At 44.9% G+C, this 27,947-nt stretch overlaps 2 protein-coding genes across 40 annotated transcripts in view; one reads left to right on the top strand and one right to left on the bottom strand.

The window, feature by feature from the left end:
• Positions 1-27,947, bottom strand: part of PPFIA1 (PPFI scaffold protein A1) — a 122,382-nt gene that overhangs the window by 6,632 nt on the left and 87,803 nt on the right. For 11 of the 36 annotated variants that reach the window (XM_009008655.5, XM_009008647.5, XM_009008649.5 and 8 more), the window contains 10 exons: positions 26,883-27,055; positions 26,498-26,591; positions 16,360-16,441; positions 16,052-16,252; positions 12,686-12,748; positions 12,152-12,178; positions 6,342-6,520; positions 6,158-6,255; positions 3,096-3,271; positions 1,655-1,723 (listed from right to left, as the gene is read on the bottom strand). In XM_009008655.5, the coding sequence (XP_009006903.1) occupies positions 1,655-1,723; positions 3,096-3,271; positions 6,158-6,255; positions 6,342-6,520; positions 12,152-12,178; positions 12,686-12,748; positions 16,052-16,252; positions 16,360-16,441; positions 26,498-26,591; positions 26,883-27,055 (1,162 nt within the window). Of the gene's footprint in view, positions 1-1,654; positions 1,724-3,095; positions 3,272-5,947; positions 6,256-6,341; positions 6,521-7,819; positions 8,061-9,618; positions 12,179-12,685; positions 12,749-16,051; positions 16,253-16,359; positions 16,442-26,497; positions 26,592-26,882; positions 27,056-27,947 lie in introns of those variants that run through there. The other 25 variants (XM_009008652.5, XM_009008653.5, XM_078341690.1 and 22 more) reach the window with 11 other exon arrangements.
• LOC128929126 (uncharacterized) overlaps positions 1-27,947 on the top strand; it is a 73,480-nt gene that overhangs the window by 28,940 nt on the left and 16,593 nt on the right. For 3 of the 4 annotated variants that reach the window (XR_013523587.1, XR_013523586.1, XM_078341716.1), the window contains 2 exons: positions 5,686-6,118; positions 11,374-13,569. Coding sequence is in view for 1 of the 4 variants with exons in the window: in XM_078341716.1 (XP_078197842.1) it covers positions 5,686-5,857 (172 nt within the window). In the remaining 3 variants the exon portion in view is untranslated. Of the gene's footprint in view, positions 1-5,685; positions 6,119-11,373; positions 13,570-27,947 lie in introns of those variants that run through there. The other variant, XR_013523590.1, reaches the window with a different exon arrangement.

Raw genomic sequence — 27,947 nt, 5'->3', positions numbered from 1 at the left:
AGCATCGTGGCTGAGTGAGGTGGGTGCTGGGCCGTGGGGACGATCCTTCTACCCAGCATCGTGGCTGAGTGAGGTGGGTGCTGGGCCGTGGGGACGATCCTTCTACCCAGCATCGTGGCTGAGTGAGGTGGGTGCTGGGCCGTGGGGACGATCCTTCTACCCAGCATCGTGGCTGAGTGAGGTGGGTGCTGGGCCGTGGGGACGCTCCTTCTACCCAGCATCGTGGCTGAGTGAGGTGGGTGCTGGGCCGTGGGATGATCCTTCTACCCAGCATCGTGGCTGAGTGAGGTGGGTGCTGGGACGTGGGGACGATCCTTCTACCCAGCATCGTGGCTGAGTGAGGTGGGTGCTGGGCCGTGGGGACGATCCTTCTACCCAGCATCGTGGCTGAGTGAGGTGGGTGCTGGGCCGTGGGGACGATCCTGCTACCCAGCATCATGGCTGAGTGAGGTGGGTGCTGGGCCGTGGGGACGATCCTGCTACCCAGCATCATGGCTGAGTGAGGTGGGTGCTGGGCCGTGGGGACGATCCTGCTACCCAGCATCATGGCTGAGTGAGGTGGGTGCTGGGCCGTGGGGACGATCCTTCTACCCAGCATCGTGGCTGAGTGAGGTGGGTGCTGGGCCGTGGGGACGATCCTTCTACCCAGCATCGTGGCTGAGTGAGGTGGGTGCTGGGCCGTGGGGACGATCCTTCTACCCAGCATCGTGGCTGAGTGAGGTGGGTGCTGGGCCGTGGGGACGCTCCTTCTACCCAGCATCATGGCTGAGTGAGGTGGGTGCTGGGCCGTGGGATGATCCTTCTACCCAGCATCATGGCTGAGTGAGGTGGGTGCTGGGCCGTGGGGATGATCCTTCTACCCAGCATCATGTTCTACTTCTTATGTTGCAGGAATCAGTGTCTTGCTACATGATACATTCTGATTTATCTTAAAAAGTTTATTTTTCATTTTTATTTATTTTTCTACAGGCAGGGTCTCGATCTGTTGCCCAGGCTGGAATTACAGTGGTGTGATTCTAGCTCACTGTAACCTCAGATTCTTGGGCTCAAGCCATCCTCCCGCCTCAGCCTCCTAAGTAGCTAGGACTACAAGTGTGCCCCCACCATGCACAGTTCTAAAAACAACTTTTAAGCTATCAACAATTCTATCTTATGCCAGGATAGGGCCAAGTGCTTCATCTTTAGAGGTGGCTTTCTATTCTCTTTGTCAAACTCAAGTTTTCTTGAGGTCCAATTAAGAGACTCCTAATAGCGTACAACAAATGAGTCATGGTTTTGTTTAAGGGGAAACTAACATCCGACCAATGCCTGGGCATGGGAGGCACGCTGTGGACTGCAGCAGGATATCCAGGGCCCAAACCCAGTTTACAGACTCTGTTCCTAAGCTGCAACCAATGTTTTGTGATGTGAAAACTATTTTTGAGGGATGTGTCAAAAATTAAATAGCAAAAATTTAAAAAAAACGACCTTCTTTAAGGTATTAGTTTTTAAAGGCTTCTGTTAATACATTTATAAGAGAAAAGCCTAACTTCTAACATCTAGAGAGACCGCCTGGCTCTAAGATGCCCCAAGTATAACCACTTACATTTCACACACATTTAAACATTTACACACACTTCATACACATTTAAAGAACATGAGGCCAAACACTTACTTCATCAAACCTTCTATCAGTCCCCATGACCAAAAGGTTGTTAAATTCTCTTTCCAAGACAGCACGAGCCTGAAATAACAAAAGAATAACAAATAAAACTTTCACCAAATCTAATTTAAAGGGTGTTCGCACCATAAATGTTTTTTTAAACCAAGACTTAAACTCCCTCACTGCTGGCTAGGTGTGGTGCCTCATGTCTATAATCCCAGCACTTGGGGAGGCTGAACTGGGCAGACCACCTGAGGTCAGGAGTTCAAGACCAGCCCAGTCAACATGGTAAAACCCTGTCTCTACTAAAAGTATAAAAATTAGGGTCTGGGCGTGGTGGCTCACGCCTGTAATCTCAGCACTTTGGGAGGCCAAGGCAGGCAGATCACTTGAGGTCAGGAGTTTGAGACCAGCCTGGCCAACACGGCGAAATCCCATCTCTAGTAAAAATACAAAAATTAGCCAGGCGTGGTGGCAGCTACTTGCAAGGCTGAGGCAGGAGAATCACTTGAACCTGGGAGGCGGAGGGTGCAGTGAGCCAAGATCGCACCATTGCACTCCAGCCTGGGCAACAAGAGCGAAACTCCATCTCAAAACAAAAACAAAAACAAAAAAAAACAACTCCCTCACTGCTATGACTACATGGAACCATAATAGTATTTTAAATGAGGGCTTCTAACGTGAAGTCTATGGATGGACCTTTGGGGAAAGGGGTTCACGATCCTCGGAGTCATAATAACGAAGGTATGCTGTGTGGGGTGGTCAGGGGTACTGGCAAAAGATATTCAATGTTCTTTTTTTTTGGGATGGGGTGTCACTCTGTTGCCCAGGCTGGAGTGCAGTGGTGCAATCACAACTCATCACAACTTCCACCTCCAGGGCTCAAGTGATCCTCCTGCCTCGGCCTCCCAAGTAGCTGGGACTACAGGTATGTGCTAATACACCAGGCTAATTTTTTTGTGCTTTCTGTAGAGGCAAAGCTTCAGCATGATGGCCAGGCTGGTCTCGAACTCCTGGACTCAAGCAAACTGTCTGCCTGGGCCTCCCCAAGTGTTGGGATTATGGCTATGAGCCACCTCACCTGGCATATTCAATGTTCTGTAGACTAATAAAAGTTCCCTGTTTTTCAATGAGCCCATGAGTCAAAAAGAATTACATAAGGCAGTTACCCATAAAAACAAAATGAATGAAATCTGCATGTGGCACAGCTAACAATTCTTCTTCCATTTAAGAACTAATTCATGTCAGCACGCGGGCTGGAATGAAAGGTCCTCCTTATCTGGTTTATTGCATGACTCTCAATGCTTCCAACAGAAAAGGGAAAGATGACGGACAAGAAAACCAGTTGTCTGAGGGTTTTTTTTGTTTTTGTTTTCTTTCTATTCGAGTAACTGTTTATCGTCAGGGCGCCAACTGAACACCGGGAGTGAGACACGGACAGGCTTGGTGTCACCTGTGTGTTCTGTGTCGGGATCTGTAACAGCAGGGCCAGGGCGCTGAAGTCAAAGGTTTCATCTAAGGCCAGAAGCGCTCCGTGAACACCGCTCTCAAGCAGATTGTTTGCATATTCTTTAAGGCCAATCGACAGGATCCAGCGAATCACTCGATCATTGCTCCAAACAAGCACATCTGCAAAAGAAAGAAGACGATTCTACAAGTGGCTTCAGAAAGTCATCTTTCTCACGCGTACCCTGTGACGCAGGAGAAGGATTCCTGCCATAGTTCCTAGTCCTTCGGCTCCTGCCGAACACTGCTGAACTGACAACTGCTTGCTGCACTGAGACCGTGCTGTCCTGCCCCCGCTCCATTCTCAGGGAAACTCTCCTGTTAGCACACGTCCTTCCAGTGAGCACAAGAGGAAGGAAGTGATTTCTAGAGAACAGAAAATGATGAGGATCCAGGGGTCAGAAGCCGGAGGACTGCAAGTACCTGTACACCTGCCATGTGTAACAAATGTACTTCATACACAGACTGTAACGTCTTCTGAAAGACTTCATCAGGAATGGAGCTGGCTTATAATAATATAAACGCTTTGCTCAATTCAACAGAAATCTCTCATTTCTAATCTTGAAGTCTTTGTCTCATTTTAAAATGAAAGAAACTTAAAAATATCATCCAGCATACTACAGACTCTGCAGGAAATCTTTTCTCTCCCTTTTTTTTTTTTTTTGAGATGCAGTTTTTTTGCTCTTGCTGCCCAGGCTGAAGTGCAGTGGCACGATCTTGGCTCAATGCAACCCGTCTCCCGGGTTCAAGTGATTCTCCTGCCTCAGCCTCCGGAGTAGCTGGGACTATACGTGCACGCCACCACGCCCAGCTAGTTTTTGTATTTTTAGTAGAGATGAGGTTTCACCATGTTGGCCAGGCTGGACTCAAACTCCTGACCTCAGGTAATCTGCCCGCCTCAGCCTTCCAAAGTGCTGGGATTACAGGTATGAGCCACTGTGCCCGGCTCTCTCTGTCTTTTTGTTGACAAGGTCCTACTCTGTCGCCCAGGCTGGAATGCAGCCTGGTACCATCAGAGCTCACTGCAGCCTCAACTTCCTGGGCTCAAGTGGTCTTCTCACCTCAGCCTCCTTAGGAGCTGGAACTACAGGCATGTGCCACCAAGCCCAGTTAATTTTTTGTAATGACAGTCTCACTGTGTTGCTCAAGCTGGTCTCCAACCCATGGGCTCAGATAATCCTCCTGCCTTGGCCTCCCAAAGCGCTGAGATTACAGGCATGAGCTCCCAGGCCTGGCCACAATAGCTTAGCTTATGCAAATTAAATTATTAATTTTGTTCTATTAGATCTAAAAATAGCCACTGTATAAAAATATATGCGAATGATCACTAATCACTTCCAAAGACAGTTTCTGTCTATTGTAAAAAGATGCAAAATGGATAGAGAAAACAAAGCAGATGGGCATATTTCGTTTCCAATGCCGTTCTGGATAAAGTGCACACATACGCACATAGTGTACACATGTCAACCGAGCACTTTCCCCGTGGTTGGTACTGACTCCATCATGTGTAGGCGTTCCTTCAACGGGGCCATCTCCCAGCCGTGTCTTTATCCTAGTTTCTTTCTTGGTAAGAACTGGGGACGCAAACAGCACTCAGACCAACAGGCCGACTCCTGACGGCAGAGAACACGCACCTCCTCACTGTTCAGCGAGACTTGCCTCTTCTTATCATTATTAGTGATTTCTTTGCATTCCAAGAATTCCGGGAGACCTGACTCTGAGCTCAATGTTTACTGTCTAACTTTAAAAAGCAAATTCTGACTGGGTGTGGTGGCTCCCACTTGTAATCCCAACACTTTGGAAGGCCAAGATGGGAGGGTCTCCTGAGCCCAAAAGTTCGAGATCAGCCTAGGCAACATAGTGAGATCCTGTCTCTACAAAAAAAAAAAAAAAACAGGCATAGTGGAGCACACCTGTAGTCCCAGCAGCTACTAGGGAGGCTAAGGCAGGAAGAGCACTTGAGCCCAGGAGTTCGAGGCTATAGTGAGTGAGCTGTAATCATACCACCGTACTCCAGCCCAGCCTGAGCTAGAGAGCAAGACCTTGTCTCCAAAAAAAGAAGAAGCTGGGCGCAGTGGCTCACGCCTGTAATCCCAGCACTTTGGGAGGCCGAGGCGGGTGGATCACGAGGTCAAGAGATCGAGACGATCCTGGTCAACATGGTGAAACCCCGTCTCTACTAAAAATACAAAAAAAAAAAAAAAAAAAAAATTAGCTGGGCATAGTGGCGCGTGCCTGTAATCCCAGCTACTCAGGAGGCTGAGGCAGGAGAATTGCGTGAACCCAGGAGGCGGAGGTTGCGGTGAGCCGAGATCGCACCATTGCACTCCAGCCTGGGTAACAAGAGCGAAACTCCGTCTCACAAAAAAAAAAAATTAAATTAATAAAATAAATTTCTGTCCATGGTCACAGAGGAGCACTGAGTGAGGGCTCTCCAACAGAGAAGAGAACGCCATGTCTTCTGGATGAACGTCCCACGTCCTCTAACGCCTCCCCGGCCTGTGTTTTCTAACTGAAATGCCCTTTCCTTACTCTAGGCAGCTCCTGCTCCTCCTCCAAGGACCAGCTGAAATGGGCATGCTGCCTCTCCTTCCACCCTGGGAGCAGAACCGCACAGTCCTCTCTTGTGCTCCTGAACCCCCGAATCAGCCCCCAGTCGTATTTCTCACACTTGAATCATCAAGTGAGCTTGGCTCTGCTGTTACCTAACAGTGTGGAACAGCATTTCGGAGAGGAGTACATTGGGCACAACAAAGGAAAGCTCTCAAGTCACGGGGAGTGACTAGCCTGACATTTCACCTCCGACAGATGTGAGAGCACAGGCAAAAGTCCTCTGGCTGTGAGGAGGATCTCAAAGCACTCATCGGCATCCAGCCCTCCTCTGCAATGACACTAGACTGGTTTCCACTTAAAGCCTTTCTTCATTTTTTGAAAAACAGGAAGACACTGAGGCTGCGACTGCACCAGCAGGTAGGAGTGAATGGAATCAATTCAACGCCGTATACTAGCCTTTGATTTCATTCTGACTTTCTTCTCTTTTTCTTTCCAGTTCTTTCCGGTCATAATTTAACCTTCTCAGGCACATAATTCCACATTGGAAACTGTTTCTATTTGCAAGAAAAGAGAGCAGATTTAGAGATGGTAACGGTGAAAAATCCTAGTCAGTTAGTAAGAACAACCTATATTAAGTTACCTGTGAAAACTGTCAACCATTTTCAGCTGCCCTCGAAGGTCTTTCTTGGTCAAGTGGTCCAGCATCCTGGCATCCACAAGGCACTCCATGAAATAGCTGCGGTACTGGGGGAGGCCCAGGCTAGGGAGCCACTCGTTGCCAATCCACTCGTGGTTCATGTCCCCATAGGCAAGTGTCTGCTTTTGATAAGTGGAAAAGGTCACTTACGGAAGAAGTCTCAAAAGCAGTTTAAATAATTTTTAAAATGAATTTTTAATTTCTTACATATATTCTCAAAGGCTAAACTAATGATAATTTCATAATTTCAAAATAATTTGATCTCTTCTCACCTTTTAAATTTGTTAGTAAAATTTTTATCCAAAAGGAATCATAACATTAAAAATATATGCCTCATTGTGATAACTTTAACTTTTTAATCAAACTACAAACAAGCGTAACTGGCTACAGATTTCCTCTGTGAAATAGTTTCAATATAATGATATGAGAACAAAGATTATCACGACTCATGAACAAGTTTGAAGGCTCGACTCAGCTCTACTTGCTGAGATGACCTCTGGTTGGTTTACATTTTATTTTTAACACTCTGTTTTCCTAAACAGAATTGATTTCAAAATGAGTAAAAGTGCGTTAAAAAATAGTTTTAGAAAAGAGATAAAGCAACAACCAACAGGACTGAATGTGGAAATAGGCAAATCCACATTTGTAGTTGAAAAAACTCAACACTTCTTTCTCATAACCATTGATTAAAGAAGCAAAAAGAGAAAAGAAATAAGAATATAGACCTAAACAAACAACACTTAAGCAACCTGACCTAACCGATGCTTCATAGAACACCCCACTCAACAGAATAGATACTCTTTTAAAGTCTGTACAGAATCTCACCAAGACAGACAAATCTCAACATATTTAAAGAGACGGACATCAAAGTACATTCTCTGACTGCAACAGAATTAAGTTAGAAATCAACAATAAAAAGCCAAAATATATTTTTAATTGAAAGAAAATAAAAACAATATATTCAAAAATTGTGAGGAACAGTTAAAGCAATATCCCGAGAGCAAAAACCATGTCAAAGGATTATCAATGCAGAAAGACCTCGAAAATCAGTGACCCAAGAGTCTGCTTTTAAAAATTTAAACTAGGCTAGGTGCAGTGGCTCACACCTGTAATCCCAGCGCTCTGGGAGGCCGAGGCAGGTGGATCACATGAGGTCAGAAGTTCAAGAATAGCCTGGCCAACAGAGTGAAACCCCATCTCTACTAAAAATACAAAAATTAGCTGGGCATGGTCGTGCAGGCCTGCAGCCCCAGCTACTCAGGAGGCTGAGGCAGGAGAACGGCTTGAACCTGGGAGGCAGAGGTTACAGTGAGCCGAGATTGTGCCACTGCACTCCAGCCTGGGGGATAGAGCCAGACTCTGTCTCAAAATGAAAAAAAAAAAAAAAAGAAAACTTTAACTAGGAGAACAAATAAAATCCAGAGCAAGCAGAAGGAAGAAAGTAAAGAAGCAGAAATCAGCGAAACAGAAAACAGAAGAATAAGAGCCAACAAGCCAGCGAAATGAAAACCCAGTACTTCATAAGTCTCAATCAAATTAACAAACCCCAGCTTGGTGCCACATGACTGTAATCCCAGCTACTCGGGAGGCTGAGGCAGGAGAACTGCTTGAACCCAGGAGGGGAGGCTGCAGTGAGCCAAGATTGTGCCACTGCACTTCAGCCTGGGAAACAGAGTGAGAACCTGCTTCAAAAAAAAGAACGAAGAAAGAAAGAGAGAGAGAGAGAGAGAGAGGGAGGAAGGGAGGGAGGGAGGGAGGGAGGGAGGGGAAAGAAAGGGAAGGAAGGAAGGAGGGAAGGCAGGCAGGCATGAGTAAAGGATGGAAGCCAGATGTGGTGGCCCATGCCTGTAACTTTAGCTACTCAGAAGACTGAGGTGGGAGGATAGCTTGAGCCCAGATGTCTGAGACCAGCCTGGGCAACACAGCGAGACCCTGTCTCAAAAATGAAACAGAAACAACAAATGAGGGGACATTAATACAGACTCAACAGACACTGAAAGAATAAGGAACTACTATGAACAATTTTAAGCAACTTATTTCTTAAAAAATAAACTAGTAAAGCTAATGAGAAACGGGTAACACGTATCTCTACTAGAGCCTGAGGCTGTAATTATAGATCTTCTAACATACAAAAATGTCTACCCAAGATAGCTTCCCTGGTGAATTCTACCAAACATTTATCAAAATAAATAAATAAATCACCAGGATTCTACATGAAGTCTTCCAAAAAAGTTTGAAACGCCTTATCTCATTCTATGAGGCCAGCATTACCTTGAGAGCAAAAGCAAAGATGTAACACAACTATAGATCAATACCTCAGACACAGATCCACAAATGCATAACAAAACAGTGCCAAGTCAACAAGAGAGTAAAAGAATAAGATACCATGACAAGTATGGCTTATTCTAGAAATGTACGTTGATTCAACATTTGAAAAGAAAAAAAAAAATCAATGAAACTCTCACCATATGAAGAGAATGAAAAAACCATAAATCATCTCAAAAGATTCAGAAAAAGCACTTGACAAGAGTTCTTGTCATTGATGGAACTTCAAGCATTCCAGAAATGTAAGAAAAGTGCCTCTGCTGGATAAAGGGCATCTACAAACCCTAAAGCCAGCATCATGCCTAATGTAACAGACTGAATGCTCAGCTGGGCATGGTGGCTCCTGCCTGTAATCCCAGCACTTTGGGAGGCAGAGGTGGGCGGGTCACTTGAGGTCAGGAGTTTGAGAACAGCCTGGGCAACACAGTGAGATCCCGTCTCTTTAAAAAAAAAAAAAAGACAACGTGTTTCTCCTAAGATAAGGAACAAACTGACGATGTCTACTCTCACCATTTTCATTCAACACAGTACTGGACATCCTAGCCACTGTAATAGGTCAAGAAAGAGAAATAAAAAGCACATAAATTGCAAAAAAGAAAAAACTGTCTTTATTTGCAGATGACACAATTTTCAATGTAGAAAAGAAATCTACAAAATAGCTGTCAGAATAAGTAGGTTTAAGCAAGATTACAGGATACAAAGGCCAATAAAAATGAACTAACTATATTTCTAAATACTAGCAATGAACTGAAAAGTGAAATTTAAAAAGTACCATTTACAATGGCATCAAAACCTGTAAAATCCTCAGGGATAAATCTAACAGAATGCGTGCACAACTTGTACAATGAGCAAGAACTAAACACATTACATACAAACACATATTGAAGGAAGGTACCTGAGATACCTGGCGTCTCCAGCTGAGGAAGACTAAGTTAGGGTCACGGGAATTCTGTGGTTACATTACGGGGTCTCGGTGGTGACTCTCGACTAACACCATGTTGGTCTTGAAACTATGGCTTCCAGCATCATTTGTTATTTGGTCCAAGCTAGAAGCAAAACTAAAATTCTAACAAAGAATGTTTAAATTCTAATAGAAAAAAAAATGCTTCACTACTTTCTCTAAAGAGAAAGTGAGAAATATGCCAAACACTTGTGGGCCATCATCAAGGTATCTAACAGTGTCATCATGCTTTCTCCACTCTTCTAAACCTCAATCTTACAGGCCTGATATTTATTTATGTATTTTTTGAGACAGGGTCTCACTCTGTCACCCAGGCTGGAGTGTAGTGGCACGATCTCAGCTCACTGCAACCTCCACTTTCCAGGCTCAAGCCATTTTCCAGCCTCAGCCTCCCACGTACCTGGGACTACAGTCTCAAGCCACCAATGCCTGGCTAATTTTTTTATTTTTTGTAGAGACAGGGTTTCCCCACATTGCCGAGGCTGGTCTTGAACTCCTGGGCTCAAAGTCATCCACCTGCCTCGGCCTCCCGAAGTGCCGAGATTACAGGCGTGAGCCACCGCGCCTGGCCCAGGCCTGATATGTGCAGCATGGATATCTGGTATCATTTTCTTGCTTGCTGATTATGTATTTTTAAATGGGGAAGGTAAACAAAGGAACTGTCTAAATAGAAAACTGCATGGAAGCAGAACCCTACTTGTTTCTGTTTTCTCATTATATGCTCTGCTCAGCCTCCTGAAGTGGCTGACAACATAAACTCCCAGAAGGGTCAGGTTCCATCCCAGGGAGACTCAACTCTTCTCCTGGGCTGCCATAGCAGCCTTATGAAAAAAAACTTATCAGGTGAGCTCACAGTCAAGGGAACATTGGAGCTAGAAGAGACACCCACTGCACAGTGTTTACTGCCATCCCTGAAACAGTCACAAGCTTTACAAACCCAGTTTTATGAACTCCCTAAAATGGGAGCTCCGTGACGGGGGGACCACAGCTGTCCTGCTCACAGATGCTCCGCACAGCCAGGCTCGCTCACTGTTTGTTAAATGAGGTATAAATGGTTCTGACCGTGCCTTCATGTTTTCCTCTCCTGAGTGTCCAGGGGGAGCTCAAAGCTCTCTTTGGTTTAAGAGTGGGCCACTGTGTACTGCCCTCGGCAGCCGGCGGCAGTTCCAGCTGGAAGAGGGAAGGAGGGAACGTAACACAAGCCTCCACTAGACTGCAGGTCGGCTGGTTCTGGAGTCATCGGCACGGCCCGGTCTTGTTTCTATTTCCCCTGCGAAGAGCAAGGCTCAGCCTATTCAATTTACACTTCCTGTCTCTGGCTCCAGCGGTTTCATACCGAAGTACTAACAAAGTTCTGCTGCTCGGCAGAAAATATACTGAAATTTAAGTCATTATGAAATGTGCCCTGTATAATTCATTTATGGTCATTACAGGCCCTGTAAAGAGATATCTAACAAGTTAAATAATTAATAAGGTTATTTATCTGGAGGAGAGGCACAGAACGCTTAAATCCAGGGTGAAAAAAGCCCACAGAGTCACACTGTAGCTATTTTGTTGGAAAAAAAAAAGTGTGTGGGGGGGCAATATAATCAGCTATATTTTAGGAGTGCAAATAGAAGGAAACGGTGCTTCAACTGTCACCTTGTAATCAGGGAAAGTATGATTGACAATCGTTTTGATTTCTTTCAGATATATAATGATTCTTCAGAAGGCCTCAGATACCAGTCCGTTCGTGAAAGCCTCTAGAGCTGCCTGTCCAGCTCATGGCTGCGATGTGCCACTGAGACACACACCCTGACGCAGAAAGCTGGTGGCATCGCACCAGTATTTAAGGCAACCACTGGTATTTAAGGCAAGCTGTCCTAATGTACAGAAGAAGGCAAAACGGTTGGGAGAGAGCTTCTGGTAAGTTAAAGAATTGAGAAGATGAAATGCAAATGTACAGTAGTTGAAAAGAGACTCAATTCCTTAGGATTGCATTAGTAAGAAAAACCTTGAAATGGACATAGTACTAGGATAGTATGTAGAAAAATATCAACATAAAGACAAGAGGAAAAGTCACTATGCCAATCTTTTGGTTTGGAAATTTATTAGAATATAAATTTCCCCATCAGTATATCTTGTAATAATAATAATAATGTTACCCTACCAGGAAATTACATACATAATCTCAGAAGCTGCCTAAGCCACTTTATATAAAAGATCATATGTTAAACAAAGCAATCTATGTTAATTAAAAATAACTACCATGGTGCCATATGGGAAATATTCAAAATTGTCCATGAGACGTACTCTTTAATCCTGTGCTCTGCCTGCTCAGTGATTTCAAATCATTAACAATTCTGTAGTCTGGACAAATTAAGATGCTATAAACACCAAAAAAAAGTGAATTACACAAGTTTTCATACTCCAATTGCTTTCTGCTGCTGTACATGTAGTGAAGAATGTATTAGAGAAAGACTCCAACCTGAGCCCAGCTTCCCTCCTCATCTTCCTGGGTTACGTGGTTAGGAATGCAAAAGAACATAACGATTAGTATTGGTGAGCTCAGCAAGGCAGGCAAAGCAACTCTGCAGGGAAGGCGCAGCTTCGCTAAGTGAAGCTCAGGCTATCACATACCTCGGGTAAGCGTCATGCACAACTCATGCAAAACCAACAATCTCCACTTCTCATGCAAGGAGCAGACTCTCTCCACACCAAGCACATCCACGGAAGGAGCAGGAGCCACATGATCACATGGAGCTCAACTGAGATCTCTCAACAGCAGAGCTAGATTCAATCTATTCTAAATAGAGAGTCTACCAACTTTAAGTTCCTGGAAAAAAATCTAAAATAAAATACAAATTCTACTTACACATTCAACTAATAACTAAATGAAATACTTATCTGGGACAACTGAATGGAAAATAACATTTTTGTTTTCAACAAAAAGGCAAAGAACCCAGAGGGTCTGAGGTGGAGAATGTGCCGGGAGGAGTGCAGGCTGCGGCGCGTGACTAACCGTTTGCGGCGTGGCTGCGAGCGTTTCCATCTCTTCATGTGTTAACCAGACATTTCCTGTGGTCTAAGGTGACCCCAGTGCACCAACCACATCCAGGGCAAGGGAAGCAGTGACAAAGAGGAGAGGGGCACACACATAAGCCACAGGCACAGAGAAGGGGCCGAGGAGGCAAAGTTCGCTCTTCTCACTTTTCAGTTCAGATGCCCCAACAGGATAACCATCCCCAGTTAACACTGTGTGGCCCACACCACCAGCAGAAGGGCACACAATGCCCAGAGCTTTAGATGCGATGCTTACCCAAGGTATGTGAAATATCAAGAGAAGAAAACACATTGTGTACTTCTGGAAACTGGGTAATTCTCAACTAACCACTGACTGAGTATATTTAAAACAGATGATGAAACTCTTGGTTTGGCTACAGGAGGGCTTTCTGCCGCAAATGCTCCGTGACGGCCTGAAGGGCTGAAGGCAGGCTACAGGGCAGAGGGGTCACGGATGGGCTGGGCAGTGCTGATGGCTCTGTGCAGCCATCAGAACCAGACATGAGACACAGCGGCCTGCGTGTCTACTTGAGGGAGATGTTTTCCTTGCACTTTGGCGTGGTGTGAAGTTTGCCTTATGTGAGGTGTTCTCCGTCATTACGGAAGACAGCGTATGAATACAGGAGAACCCCCTGGCACCTTCATTTCCAGACAGGCTACTCTCACCTGAAACCACTGGGGAAGAGATCAGACACTGCTCACAAGGCACGCCATGGGAAAGGAGCTCTTGGAGCAACAGAAAAGAACAAGGCTTATTGTTGATTAACATCATTTTTTCACTAAGAAGGAAAAAATAAATAAATGAAAACTTTTTTTGTAAGGTAACTGGGAGCCCTGAATCCAGCCTTGACCTGCTCCTTGGAGAAGTGTGTTTGCGACGCTTTAAATCTCAATGAGAATTAGTTTTCGGCCGGGCATGGTAGCTCACACCTGTAATCCCAGTACTCTGGGAGGCCAAGGCAGGTGGATCACTTAAGGTCAGGAGTTCAAGAGCAGCCTGAACAACATGGTGAAATCCTGTCTTGACTAAAATTACAAAAATTAGCCGGGCGTGGTGGTGGGCACCTGTAATACCAGCTACTCAGGAGGCTGAGGCAGGAGAATTGCTTGAACCTGGGAGGCAGAGGTTGCAGTGAGCCAAGATCGCACCATTGCACTCCAGCCTTGGTTACTGGCTGAGAGAGAGGAAGACTCCATCTCAAAAAAAAAAAAAGAATTTGTTTTTTTCTGAGGAGACAAAAAGCCGAGACTAGGAATCCAGCCAATGTAAAAAACCTGAACTTTATAAATCAGAAGTTGGCCTGCCCTTGTCTCTCGATAACCATTCATGTTTTCAGTAAGATAGTTCTTAACTTTTTCCAGCAGGATAACCCTTCTTAAGGACTTCCCACATGGAGAAAAACTATATGAGTACAGCTCATGTTTGATGAACATTTGCATATTTGTGAACTGCTTGAAATCCTGAGCTCCCAGGGTCTTTAACTCTCCAAATGGAAAACACCTAAAGGCCAAACAAATCAAATACAGTAAAACACTGGTTACAAGGCAACCAGTAACCTACTCTTTATTTTCCCCTTTAGTTTTTATTTCAAAAATGTGTCCACAACTGGAATGATGGGGAAGGGAGAATCAGAATGCTTCGGGGATCTTTTCCAGGCATGGCTGTGCATACCAGTAGTCACAGCTACTTGGGAGACTGAGGCCTAAGGACTGCTTGAGCCCAGGAGTTCCAGACCAGCCTGGGCAACACAGTGAGACCCATCTCTACAAAAAATACAAAAATTCCTTAGGGATCAGTTGTGATGATGGGATAACAAGTATCTCTTAGTAGTATATCAGCTATATTTAAATGGATGCTTCTGGCTGGGCATGGGGCTCACACCTATAATCCCAGCACTCTGGGATGCGGAGGCAGTAAGACTGCTTGAGGCCAGGAGTTCCAGACCAGCCTGGTCAACATAGCGAGACCTTGTCTCTAAAAAAGTTTTTAGAAATCAGCTGGACGTGGTTATGCACACCTGTAATTCCAACTATTTGGGAGGCTGAAGTGGATGGATTGCTTGAGCCCAGGAAGTTGAGGCTGGAGTGAGCTATGACTGAGCCACTGCACTCCAGCCTGGGTGACACAGTAAGACCTTGCCTCTAAAAAATAAAAAACGTAAATAAATCAGTAAATAGATGGGTGCTTCTAAGAAGCCTGCAAGAGCCAGTACTCTGAACTGGACACAGTTTTGTTGTTTTTGTTTTCCTGAGACACAGACTCACTTTGTCACCCAGGATGGAGTGCAATGGCGTGGCCTCAGCTCACTGCAACCTTCACCTCCTGGGTTCCAAGCAATTCTCCCGCCTCAGCCTCCCAAGTAGCTTACTCCTTAAGATGCTACTTATACACGGAATGATATGGATAACTTTGCAGACATAACGTGAAGTGAAAGAAGCCAGACAGAGAGGAGTGAATACTACACGATCTTGTTTACATGCAAGTACAGAACCAATAGAGCAGTCTATGGCGTCAGGGCCAGCTGCTCACTGGGTCAGATCCCATTTTTCAACATACGTTTGGACCACACAGGGGATGATGCTGACTTTACAAATTCACTTAACTGTTCACTTGTATGTGCATTTCACTACCTGTATACTATATTCCAATAACATAAAAATACACTATAATTGGCTCAGCAAATATCTCTATATATAGTACAAATGTTAATTACTCATTCAGTTTGAATCATGAAATAGGAAATGAAATTAAAAATGTTTAATTATTGCCAGGGTTTGTATATTGGAAAAAGAAGAAAAAAAAAATTTTTTTAATTAAAAAAAAATTAATTATAAAATGTGTCCTTAAAATATTGCCTTTTTCCTTTAGAAGGCCCTTAGATTGACTCCACTTTGAGAAATTCAGCTGGGCGTGGTGGCTCATGCCTGTAATCCCAACACTTTGGAAGGCTGAGGTGAGAGGACTGCTTGAGCCCAGGAGTGCAAGACCAGCCTGGGCAACACAGTGAGACCCCCATCTCTACCAATTTTTTTTAATGTGACAAATTCATATTTAAATTTATAATAACTACGTTCCTATCTTTAAAAAACCTCATATTTTTATAGTATGATGCCATTGTAGCCAATCTTTCATAAAAGCATTTAATAAAGTTTCTTTTGACCATCCAATTCCCCTAAATTAAAAGTGATAATCTATTTGGTGCTAAAATTTGAATTACGCTTGATGTGCTGTTAAGGAACTGGAGAAGCAATGTAAACAGGCAGTGATACCTTCAGAGAGGCATTCCCTGTTTCCAAAGAGTGCAGGAGTTGTCTCTGAACGTACCGTTCTAGACGTGGGCGGGGCAGACGGGCTGGTCAGCGACATGATCTCCTGGATGGCCAGCCTCAGCTTCAGCCTGTGCAGGGGGTTGCTGATCCCGATCTCACGCTGGATCTCTGTGTCGGACAGGGCCGACATGATGGCCCCGCTTTTCACGTTTGCACGGCAGGCCGCCACATACCAGGCTGGCATCCCAACCCAGAGCTGGAAGCGGAAAGGGGAAGGCAGCAGAGTGAGGTACAGTCTACGAGGTGGAGCAGCAAGTTCACGTAATGTAACCCACACAACTAGGGATTAAATGAAGGACATACCTCCAGCCACACCACAACCGTTGGCCCGTCCCATTGGGCAAAAGGTAAACCTTGTCTCCGGGCTTCCTCCAGCAATTCATGCCTACAAAGGAGAAGACACTGAAAATCAAAGAATCAGCCAGGCATGGTAGCTCACACCTATAATCCCAGCTCTTTGGGAGGCCAGGGTGGGAGGATCACTTAAGCCCAGGAGTTCAAGACCAGCCTAGACATATAGCGAGACCTCATCTCTACAAAAAAATTTTAAAACTTAGTGAGGTGTGGTGGCACACACCTGTAGTCCCGGCTACTCGGGAGGCTGAGGCAGGAAGACCGCTTGAGGCCAGTAGTTCAACAGCAGCCTGGACAATAAAATGAGAAGCATCTCTACAAAAAAAAAAAAATTAGCCACGCATGGTGACACATGCCTGTTGTCTCAGCTACTTGGGAGGGTGAGGTGGAAGGACTACTTGAGCACAGGAGGTCGAGGCTACAGTAAGCCATGACTATGCCACTGCACTCCAGCCTAGGCAACAGAGCGAGGCCCTATCTCTAAAAAAAAAAAATTGAAACCAGCAAAAACAAAAACAAAATCAAGGAACCACTATCATATGCATATATCTAAGAAGTGAAACCAAGAATTACGAGCATTTGCAAAAGTCTAACAGTATACAGTCTGCCCTCTGTATTTGCGGATTCCACATCCACACATTCAACCAACTGCAGATCAAAAATATTCAGGGGGAGAAACAATAAAAACCACATAGCACAGCAGCTATTTACATAGCATTTACACAGCATTGGGTATTCTAAGTTAACCAAGAGATGATTTAAAGTATAGGAGATTCTGCCTACATTATATGCAAATACCATGCCATTTTATACAGGAGACTCATGCTTCCATGGATTTTGGCAGTTAGGAGGGTCCCGGCACCAATCCCCCATGGACCCTGAGAGACAACGGTACATTCTCATCATTTTCCTTTACTCTTCTACAGCTTGAATATTATCAACAGCACCCATTTCACACGAGTTCTGTGTCTACTCCAGAGTGCCTGAATGAGGAAGTACTGACTGGTCCCTCTGATTCTCCACAGGACTCCCGTCCCCTCACAGAATCAGTTGTTCCCAACTTTAAAACCCCAGCAGTCTTCCCGCCCAAGGTACAGGACATCCAAGGGCAACAATCACTATTCCTGTTTTAAAACAGGAAGACCACTACCTGGAAAGAGGAAACCACACCTGGTGTAAACAAAACAGCTTCTCTCAATGAGAATCTCTCAAAATGGTCGCATTTACCCAAAGGAAGAATGAAAAAGAATACTGCAGACTTTTTTTCAGACAGACTCTCACGGGTTCAAGCAATTTTTCTGCCTCAGCCTTTTTTTTAATTTTTGAGACACATGTGTCTTGCTCTGTCGCCCAGACTGGAGTGCAGTGGCGCGATCTCGGCTCACTGAAACCTCTGCCTCCCGGGTTCAAGCGATTCTCCTGCCCCAGCTCCTGAACAGCTGGGACTGCAGGCATGTGCCACTACACCGAGATAATTTTTTCTATTTTTTGGTAGAGACGGGGTTTCACCATGTTAGCCAGGTATCAATCTCCTGACCTCGTAATCTACCTGCCTCAGCCTCCCAAAGTCCTGGGATTATAGGCATGAGCCACCGTGCCTGGCTGCCTCAGCCTTTTGAGTTGCTGGAACTACAGGCGTGCACCGCCCGGCCTGGCTAAATTTTTTTTTTGTTGTTGTTATTTTTAGTAGAGAAGGGGTTTCACCATGCTGGCCAGGCTGGTCTTGAACTCCTGACCTCGTGATCCGCCCGCCTCTGCCTCCCAAGTGCTGGAATTACAGGTGTGCGTGCTCGGCCATACAGCAGACTTTTAACACTAAAATGTTATGATCTAATGTAGCAGACAAGTAGTGGATAGCTGTCTCTACTCTACACTGCCATTTAGCTGACTACTTGCTGATCAAGTTACTGGGTCATCTGCGGTTGACTCCACAGGCTTCCTACCCAGGAGATTTGAAATACTAACAGCTTTCTCAGTGCAGGGGGAGCCTGAATGCAAGAATGTGTCACTGGTGACCATGAGGAGGCAGGCAGGGTTAGTCCTGCCACACATCTCTTCGTGTGATCGTAAATATTCTGTATGCCTTATTTTTAAATACCCAAGGTTAACATAATTTTGTCTGACATGGGTATTTGAGAAATAACACTATAAGCTTGGTGAATCTCATCTTATTTCTCAAGGCTTTCAAAGAGGCTAATTGTTTAAAAACGTAAAAAGCCTCAGAGAGACGGTGTCATTATAACGGAGAGGACATGTGCATTTGGTTTGCACCCATGGATATCCCCAGGTCATTTAAGCATCCCTAGGCTGCTTTTAGTTCATTTTTTCTATAATAATTTCTGTAAGACATGCCATAGAATCTCTTATTTCTAAAAATTTGATATTGGCTCTTGAATGTATTTCAATAGCAGCAGACTTTCCTTAGGACTATGAAGTAGAATCGCAAGATGCCAACACCACATCAAGGGGGCGGGAGGAAGGGCATGCTGCCGGCCGCCAATCATCAGGTAGCGGCTGAAAACCTGCCTTCTGTTCCCTTGGGACAAATGCTCCTCAAAGACAGCCAGCAGAGCCTCCATCACACACTGGTGGGTGTAGGAAGTAGTACAGGTTAATTCCTGCCACATCGATCACAGAAAAAGCTGTGAACGCTAACAACATGGTTAACAGTTAAGGCTCTGAGCATCCATGGCCTGGCCAAGGAAAAGGGAGGATTTCACTACCGCCAAGTCAGGAGTTTGCAGCCCATGCTCAGCCTTGGCACTTTGCCAGAGACTTCATTTCTTAACAAGTAATAGACACTTACCGTAAACAAGAATACGGGGTCGAAAAAGAATTCTTTTTTTCTATTACTTAGAGACTGGTACACCCTGTCCTGGACCGCACCAGCACCCTCTTCCTGGCAATGATCACTAGCTTTCATAAAAAGTCCTTTTTAGAATGGGGATGCTTCTGGGTTCAGAGGCAACAGTGGAGACGGTGTTAAGAGAGTGGAGGTAGAAGGATGTGTGTAAGAGTCGCAGGAAGTTAGGGAGCTGGCAGAGGAGGTCCTAGCTGGGTGGCAGGCCCAGGCCTTGGTCTGTGTCCTGGCTCCCCTCCCCTATCACACCAGTCCATGATCTGTAAGACCAAACATGGGACCTGACCCCTGGGCTGGCTCTCCAGGTGGGAACCCTAGGGCCTCTGTTTTCTCTGGGAGGGGGGTGTTGGGGAGGGGGCTGTTCCAGTCATGGGAAGAAGGCCCCTGTGTTGAGAGGATGCAGAGTCCAGAACCTGGAGGTGGCTGAGACCATGCCGCCCTGGCCCTCTGGGCCGTTTAGCTACATGAACAACTACATTCCTCCTTGTCGCTTGATGTCAGACTTGGGTCTTTCACTTGATACTGAGAATGCTATAACGCAAACAGCTCACATAGTTTGTGAATAATGACGCACATTTTATAATGAGGACATGGCATGATGATAAGGTGGTCTTTCATAATGAGAAAGCTGTGTGTTTTGGCAGATCAAATAGTATAAAAGGGATACAGAAGGAGCACTTTCTCTTAACTGTCCAAATTAAACATACTGCTTTGCTTTCATAAGACCTTTTCAATCCTCTGGCGCCCTGCAGAGTGAACGAGACTTGCTTTCACAGATACGGTTGCTGCCTGTGTGACAGAGCAGGACTCTCTCCAAAAAACAGCAACAAAATGACACCACCACCAGCACCACAAGTACAGTTCTCCGACCCAGTCAAAGCCCCTTCCATGCTCCATGGCCATGGCACACTGGAAGAGTCCTGAGGACAGATGTAGGGTCACCCTGATGAGAAATGGATGGAGCCAGCATTTCTCACGCAAAACTAAAAAGATGCTTGTGCTGGGTGTGATGGCTCATGCCTGTAATCCCAACACTTTGAGAGGCGGAGGCAGGAAGATCACTTGAGGCCAGGAGTTCAAGACCAGACTGGTTAACACAGTGAGACCTCTCTCTACTAAAAATAAAGGTCAAGGCTGCAGTGAGTGGTGAATATGCCACTGCACTTCAGCCTGGGAAACAGCAAGGGCCTGTCTCAAAAATGAAAAATAAAAAGATCCTCTCACGAAGCTCAGCATAGAGCCTGAGGCTGGTGACTGCCCACACTCAGCCCAGCAAGCCTCCCAAATCTGCTTACCCTGAGAAAGTACTATGAAGACAAAAAGGAGAAAATAAAAAGGGAACACTTTAAAAGCAAGGTTACTTAAAGAGATTGAGTTTCAGTAATACTGGGGAATTCCAGGAAGACTGTGAAAGCCTATCAAAGCTAACAAATGGCTCCAGGACAGCCAGCCCCGACTTGCGGGTTCATTACTACACATCTCAGGCACCAAGCGCCCACACCACGCTGTGTCTTAACAAAACTTGAACTCAGCTTGCCACCAAACTCCCCAGGTTCCTTAAGTTCTCTGTGAGTGAAAGCACTGGCTGTATAAATTTAGCAGTTAAAAGCACACCTTCTGAGTTAAATCACGGGTTAATAAGAAGAAAATAATTCTGAGAAATATACTTTCATTCTTAAATCAAGAATGTCATAAATGTTAAACTGTCTTCACACAGTATTTTTTCTGGAAAACGCAAACATTTTTTTCACATTTATAAACAAACACTTTAGGCTGGGTGCGGTGGCTCACATCTGTAATCCTAGCACTTTGGGAGGCTGAGGTGGGCAGATCACTTGAGGTCAGGAATTCTAAACCAGCCTGGCCAACATGGTAAAACCCCAGCTCTACTAAAAATTCAAAAAAATTAGGTGGGCATGGTGGCGCGCACTTGTAATCCCAGCTACTGGGAGGCCGAGGCAGAAGAATCGCTTGAACCCGGGAGGCGGGAGGTTGCAGTGAGCCAGGATTATGCCATTGCACTCCAGCCTGGGTGACAGACTGAGACTCTATCTCAAAATAAATAAATGAATAAATAAAGCACTTTTTCTAAAATCAATTTTATCTCAATTGAAGTGAAAGAAATGAAACTGGGGAACGATCCAAGATGGCTGATCGCTAACATCTCGGGATTGCAGCTCCCAGTGAAAGCGCAGAGAACGAGAGGATGCCACACTTTCAGACAAATTTTGGTCGCTCACGGAGCAGAAGATTCCCAGTGGAGGAGCCGCACGGATTGCCAGCGCAACTCTTGTGGCCGGCGCAGCGGTTTCGCCGGCACCTCGGGGCGGCAGCTCGTGGTGCACAGTAAACGGGACTGGTTCCCCTTCTGACCGAGGTTTGGAGGAGGTGTACGGGTCACCAGCGCGACTCTTGAGGCCAGCTCAGTGGTTTTGCTGGCACCTCAGCGCAGCAGCTCTTGGTGCAGAGTAAACGGGACTGGTTCCCCTTCTGACTGAGGTTTGGAGCTCTGGGAAGGCAGAGTCGCCTATTACGGACTCAAGAAAGAAGCCAGACTGGAGATTTCTGGGCAGAAAAGCACCATCAGTCTTAATGCTGCTGTTTTGGCCGGTGCAGTGGGTTGCTCATATTTTGGCCCTGGGAATTAACAACTTGGACGTCCACTCAGAGACCTAATTTGAAAGTTGGTAATTACAAAGACGACAGGTGGATAAATTTACAATGATGGGAAGAAACCAGTGTAAAAAGGCTGAGAATACTCAAAGTCAGAATGCCTCTCCCTCTACAGAGGATCACAGTTCTTCATCAACAAGGGAACAAGGCTTGATGGAGAACGAGCGCATCCCAATAACAGAATCAGGCTTCAGAACATGGATAATAAGAAACTTTTGTGAGTTAAAAGAACATGTTGTAGCCCAATGTAAAGAAACTAGGAACTTTGAAAAAAGGTTTGATGAAATCCTAATGAGAATAGACAACTTAGAGAGGAATATAACTGAATTAATGGAACTGAAGAATACAACAGGAGAACTCCGAGAAGTATGCACAGGTTTAAACACTCGAATTGTTCAAGCAGAAGAAGGGATATCAGAGGTTGAGGTCCAACTTAATGAAATAAAACAAGAAGACAAGATTAGAGAAAAAAGGATAAAAAGGAATGAGCAAAGTCTCCAAGAAATGTGGGACTATGTGAAAAGACCAAATTTAAGTTTGATAGGTGTACCTGAATGCGACGGAGCGAATGAATCCAAGCTGCAAAATACCCTTCAGGATATTATTCAGGAAAATTTTCCTAAACTAGCAAAGCAGGTCAATATTCAACTCCAGGTAATACAGAGAACACCACAAAGATATTCCTCAAGAAGAGCAACCCCAAGGCACATAATCGTTAGATTCACCAGGGTTGAAACGAAGGAGAAAATACTAAGGGCAGCCAGAGAGAAAGGTGAGGTTACCCACAAAGGGAAGCCTATCAGACTTACAGCAGATCTCTCGGCAGAAACCCTACAAGCCAGAAGAGAGTGGGGGCCAATATTCAACATCCTCAAAGAACAGAACCTTCAGCCCAGAATTTCATATCCAGCCAAACTAAGCTTCACAACTGAAGGAAAAATAAAATATTTTATGAACAAGCAAGTACTCAGATTTTATAACCACCAGGCCTGCTTTACAAGAGCTTCTGAAAGAAGCATTACACATAGAAAGAAACAACCAGTATTAGCCTTTCTAAAAATATACCAAAAAGTAAAGAGCATCAACATAAAGAAGAATTTACATCAACGAATGGACAAAACAGCCAGTTAACATCAAATGGCAGTAATCCTAAATTTAAATCAACTAAATCCCCCAATCAAAAGACACAGCCAAAACCCAATGGCATGTTACATCCAGACCTGTTTCACATGCAAGGATACGCAAAGACTCAGAACAAAGGGATGGAGAAAGATTTACCAACCAAATGGAGAGCAAAAATAAATAAATAAATAAATAAATAAATAAATAAATAAATAAATAAATAAATAAAAAGCAGGAGTTGCAATTCTCGTATTTGATAAAATAGATTTTAAAGCAACAAAGATATAGTGGTAAAAGGATCAATGCAACAACAAGAGCTAACGATCCTAACACCCAGATACATAGAGACTTAGACTCAATGAGACAGAAATCTAATAAGGATATCCAGGACTCGAACTCAGATCCAGAACAAGTAAACTTAGTAAATATTTATAGAGCTCTCCACTTTAAATACACAAAATATACATTCTTGTCAATACCACATCACACCTACTCATAGGTTTAAATGAAATATTGATTGGCCATTATTAATACCCATTTTTTTTTAGAATAAAGCAACATTTCCGTTCTCTCTCCCTCTTTCTTCCTCTCCTTCACTCCTTTTTTTCTTTCCTTCTCTCAAAAAAGAAAAAGAAAAAGAAATCAACTTGTAGACCTCTAGATCCAGGTCGTCAATGTCTGTCTCATTGCCTGATTTCCTTCCTTCCCTTCTCTCCCTCCCTTCCTTCCTCCCTCCCTCCCCTCCTTCCTCCTTTCCTCCCTTCCTGCCTTCATCCCTTCATCCCTTCCTCCCTAAAAAAAAAAAAAAAAAAGAGAAAGAAACAAAACTGCCCTCTGCAGGCAGACAAATAATCTCTATCTACACTTGGACATTTTCCGTACTGAGGTGCTGGTACCTTGCAGGACTTCCACATGGATCCCAAGCACAACATAAAGACCCCTCTCAGACACTCAGTCAGTTACAGCCGTGACAGCAGTGTCAGGATGGAAAAGACGCCTCTCAGACACTCAGTTACAGCCGTGACAGCAGTGTCAGATGTTTAATGCCCACAGCACACATCTGAACATCACAGCTCCACAGAACCCTACCTACCACCGACACACACACACAAGTGCACAAAGCCAGCATGACGTTTAACCACATGCTTGGGCAAGGAACACAAAGGCTGTCCTCAGGCTCAGTGCAGTGGCTCATGCCTTTAATCTCAGCACTTCAGGGGCGTCAAGGCAGGAGGACTGCATGAGCCCAGGAGTTGGAGACCAGCTTGGGCAACATAGGGAGATCCTGTCTCTACAAAAAAAATAAATAATTTAGCCAGGCAGGTGGCATGTGCCTGTAGTCCTAGCTACTTGGGAGGACATGGTGGGAGAATCGCTTGAGCACAAGAGGTTGAGGCCGCAGTAAGCCGAGATCATGCCACTGCACTCTGGGCAACAGAGCAACACCTGTCTCAGAAAACAACAACAAAAAACAGAAGGTGTCCACTTAACAGCCCAGTGCTCAGCTCAAATGTACTTCCTAGGAATTACAAAATAAATTTTAAAAACAGAATAAAAAAAATTTGGACCAGGCACGGTAGCTCCTATCTGTAATCCCAGCACTTTGGGAGGCTGAGTGGGCGGATCACCTGAGTTCGAGACAGGCTGCCCAACATGACGAAGCCCCGTCCCTACTAAAAATACAAAAAATCAGCCGGGTGTGATAGTGGACACCTGTAGTCCCAGCTACTCAGGAGGCTGAGGCAGGAGAGTTGCTTGAACTGGGGAGGCGGAGGTTGCAGTGAGCCAAGATGGTGCCAATGCACTCCAGCCTGTGTGACAAGAGGGCAACTCCATCTCAAAAAAAAATGGGGGCAATTTCTACAATTTTTTTTTCCTTTGTAAAACAAAAAATTCTGGGGGAAGCAGTGGTTGGCCCAAGCTGCACTGCCACAAACCTTACTGTTTTTTATTATAGCAAGTATGAGGAAGTGAAATAAAACACATTAGCAAAAATCTAAGGAATGCAATTTTCCTAGCATGGTTCCAGGAGGCAGAAAGTTTAGTTCTGACATTGAGGTTCCCAGGGCCAAATGGCAACTACCCAAGTTATTTTAAAACATTCTTACACAGTTCAAACACAGCAATGTTCAAATCAGATTTTGCTGTTAAGTGGTTTCTATAAATTTCCATTTACAGGGAACCAAGAAACTGAGTACTCCTATGGTATTGTTAACATAAGAGCAGTTCACCTAAAACATAATCAACAAAGTATTTATGATCGCTTTGAAAACAGAACTAAAATGAGGTAGATTTGACAACAGAAAAATCAGCCGGCAACTCTAGGGGCTAAAGGCAAAGGGGCTGCTAGGGCAGAGGGTCCCCATAAGCTCTGGAACACCTGCAGACCAGTGTGTTTGAGATGAGTGTTGGTTCCTCAGGGCACTTATAAGTGGCCAGATGATTTTTCCCACAGTCAGAGTCATCACAGAGCCCGTTAAGGTTCACCCTGTCTCAAGGCCTGCATTACATTCTTCCACATTTCTCAAGCTCAGCTCTTACCGCAGAAACTACACAAACTGCCTATTTTGTTGCAGAAATGGGTTTAGTTTTGTTCCTCATTTGTTAGCTCACTTGGGTATTGTCTCAGCCTATCTAGTTCATCTGTAGTCAACCAACACACAATTCACCCCGAATCAGAGAAGGCCCAGGGACAGAAACCCCCGATTCTTCCACGCCCTTACCCTGGGGCATCACAATGCCTGTGCTCCTCTGTTGAAAGCCATACCAAATATTATAGCTTCTTGTCAGACACAGATTTAGTTTAGAATTAAAACTTAATAAACAGGCTACAGAATCTGGAGTCTACTTGAGATAAAAGTACAAAATCTACAGAAGAGAAACAAATGCAACATGTGAATGTTTCCGACAGATCACTACTATGAACAGCAAATCCTGAACACTGGCAGGCAACGACTGCCGAAGCAGCCACATTACAGCTTGTTTATGACTTGCTGGCACTGCTTAAAGAACTTTATGCATATTGTCCCATTTAATTCTTGTAAAAGCCGTACAAGGTATGTAGTACTAGGATCCCCACTTTACAGAAAACTGAAGCGCAGAGATGCTAAGTCACTTCCTTGACGTCACAAAGTGAACCTGCGCAGGTGCCAGGACCAACTCCAGTGCTGAGGCAGCTAAGTCCAACTCTCACCCACCCCATCTCCTAGTTGAACAACTTTTCGAGGTGACAGGAATGCCGTGTGAGTTTCTTCAAAATTTCACAAACACTCTAAGTCTTCCAGAAAGTATGGCTTCATTAAGGCTGTAGGTAAAGCTTTCAGAATATAATGTATAGACACATAGCTAGATATCTGTAATTGACAAACACTAGTTAGAGCTCAGGCACAACTGAAAACCACTCAGTGAGATGGAGAAATAATACAAACTTACTTTTTTTGAAGTTTACGATTTTTTTCAGCCTGTCCTCCCAATTTGCTAAGTCCCAGGGCATCCTGAGATGAGTTATCCATTTCGGAAACACCAGCTATGAGGAAGCAGAACAGCCCAAAAGTAAAATCAGCATGACAGAGTTCTATGTTTTCATAAATGGGTGGATGAATATTTGCAGGTTCAGAGCAAAATCATTTTTTAAGGCTAAGCTTCTGACTAGACAACGAAAAGCACAGGACAAAAATGGTCAAGGCAGGATCCCTGGAGAGTGCACGGCTCCCGGAGCACCGCGTGGGAACCGCGGGCCAAGCACGCAGCAGGCACCGAGGCAGTACCTTCCTCCCCGACTCCTGGCTGCTGAGAAGGGTGTGGAAAACCAACCAACCTTGTCCTAATGCTTCTTTGCCAGTTTGTCCAGGTCGGCCCTTTTCTTTCTTGCCAAACAAGCGGCCAATGGAGGACTTAATGCCCTTCTTCTTGGGGGCTTTGTGGAGCGAGTCCTGGCTGCTGTTGCTACTGCTGGGATTGCTCACGGGACCATCCTGGGAGCCTGTGGAGCTTCGAGGAAAGGGAACGGACCTTTACCACATGTCCCTGTGACAACAACACTCCACTCACACACACCAGGATACTTCACATACTAACAACTGCAATCTTCCCTGCGAGCACTTCCAGTCTCTCTCACACACACCTTCCTCACCAAGCGCAAGGTGCATGGTAAAGGCAGGCTCCCGGCAAGGCCAACACGGAGACCCATTCTGGGCAGCTGAGACTCTCTGACACTCTCCCCTCCCCTCCAGGGTAGGCCCTGACTCTGCGCCATCAGGTGCCAAGCCCAGTGGTCCACCTTCCTCCCCTCCGGCAGCTCCCACAACCGCGCTGAGCACTGCTCTTCTCAGCTGAGAAACTCAGTAATGTTAACTGCTGCGAAAATTAATATACATGCCTCCCCTTGCGTACTGCCTGGTACGGAACCAAAATCCAACAGAGTTTTAAAAAAGACAGCGTACTAGTAACAAAATAGCTGACTGGTTTCCTGAGAGAAGACACTTAATAAGTGGGTAAAGTACAACATAGAACTCTCAACGGCCTACAAAAGGCACAAGAGGGCATCTGAGAGGCATGGGTTGTCCTAGAGAGCGGATCTGATCCCAAGCCTGTCATTTGCTTGCCAAACTCTCCACCAAGAATAGAAAGTAGTCAGTGTGTAGACTCTGAAGATGTTAAGTTTTTCTAAAATTTGCTGATATCACTTAACTCCTTTCTTTCTAAACTAAGCTTTCCCAAACACATGTGCATCTTCTGCTGGATGTCACTAAAGCACAGGGCAATGTGGGCATTCTAAGTGTAATATGTAAATACACTCATCTGAATTAACAGCTCATTCTAGAAAATCACTGTTTTCTTCAAGAAAAGATTCCCAGATTTCTCAACACTGGAAAGGAAAGGA

This window comes from Callithrix jacchus, chromosome 10 (genome assembly GCF_049354715.1).
Source record: "Callithrix jacchus isolate 240 chromosome 10, calJac240_pri, whole genome shotgun sequence".
NCBI lineage: Eukaryota > Metazoa > Chordata > Mammalia > Primates > Cebidae > Callithrix > Callithrix jacchus.
This window is presented reverse-complemented; position numbering and strand designations above follow the sequence as displayed.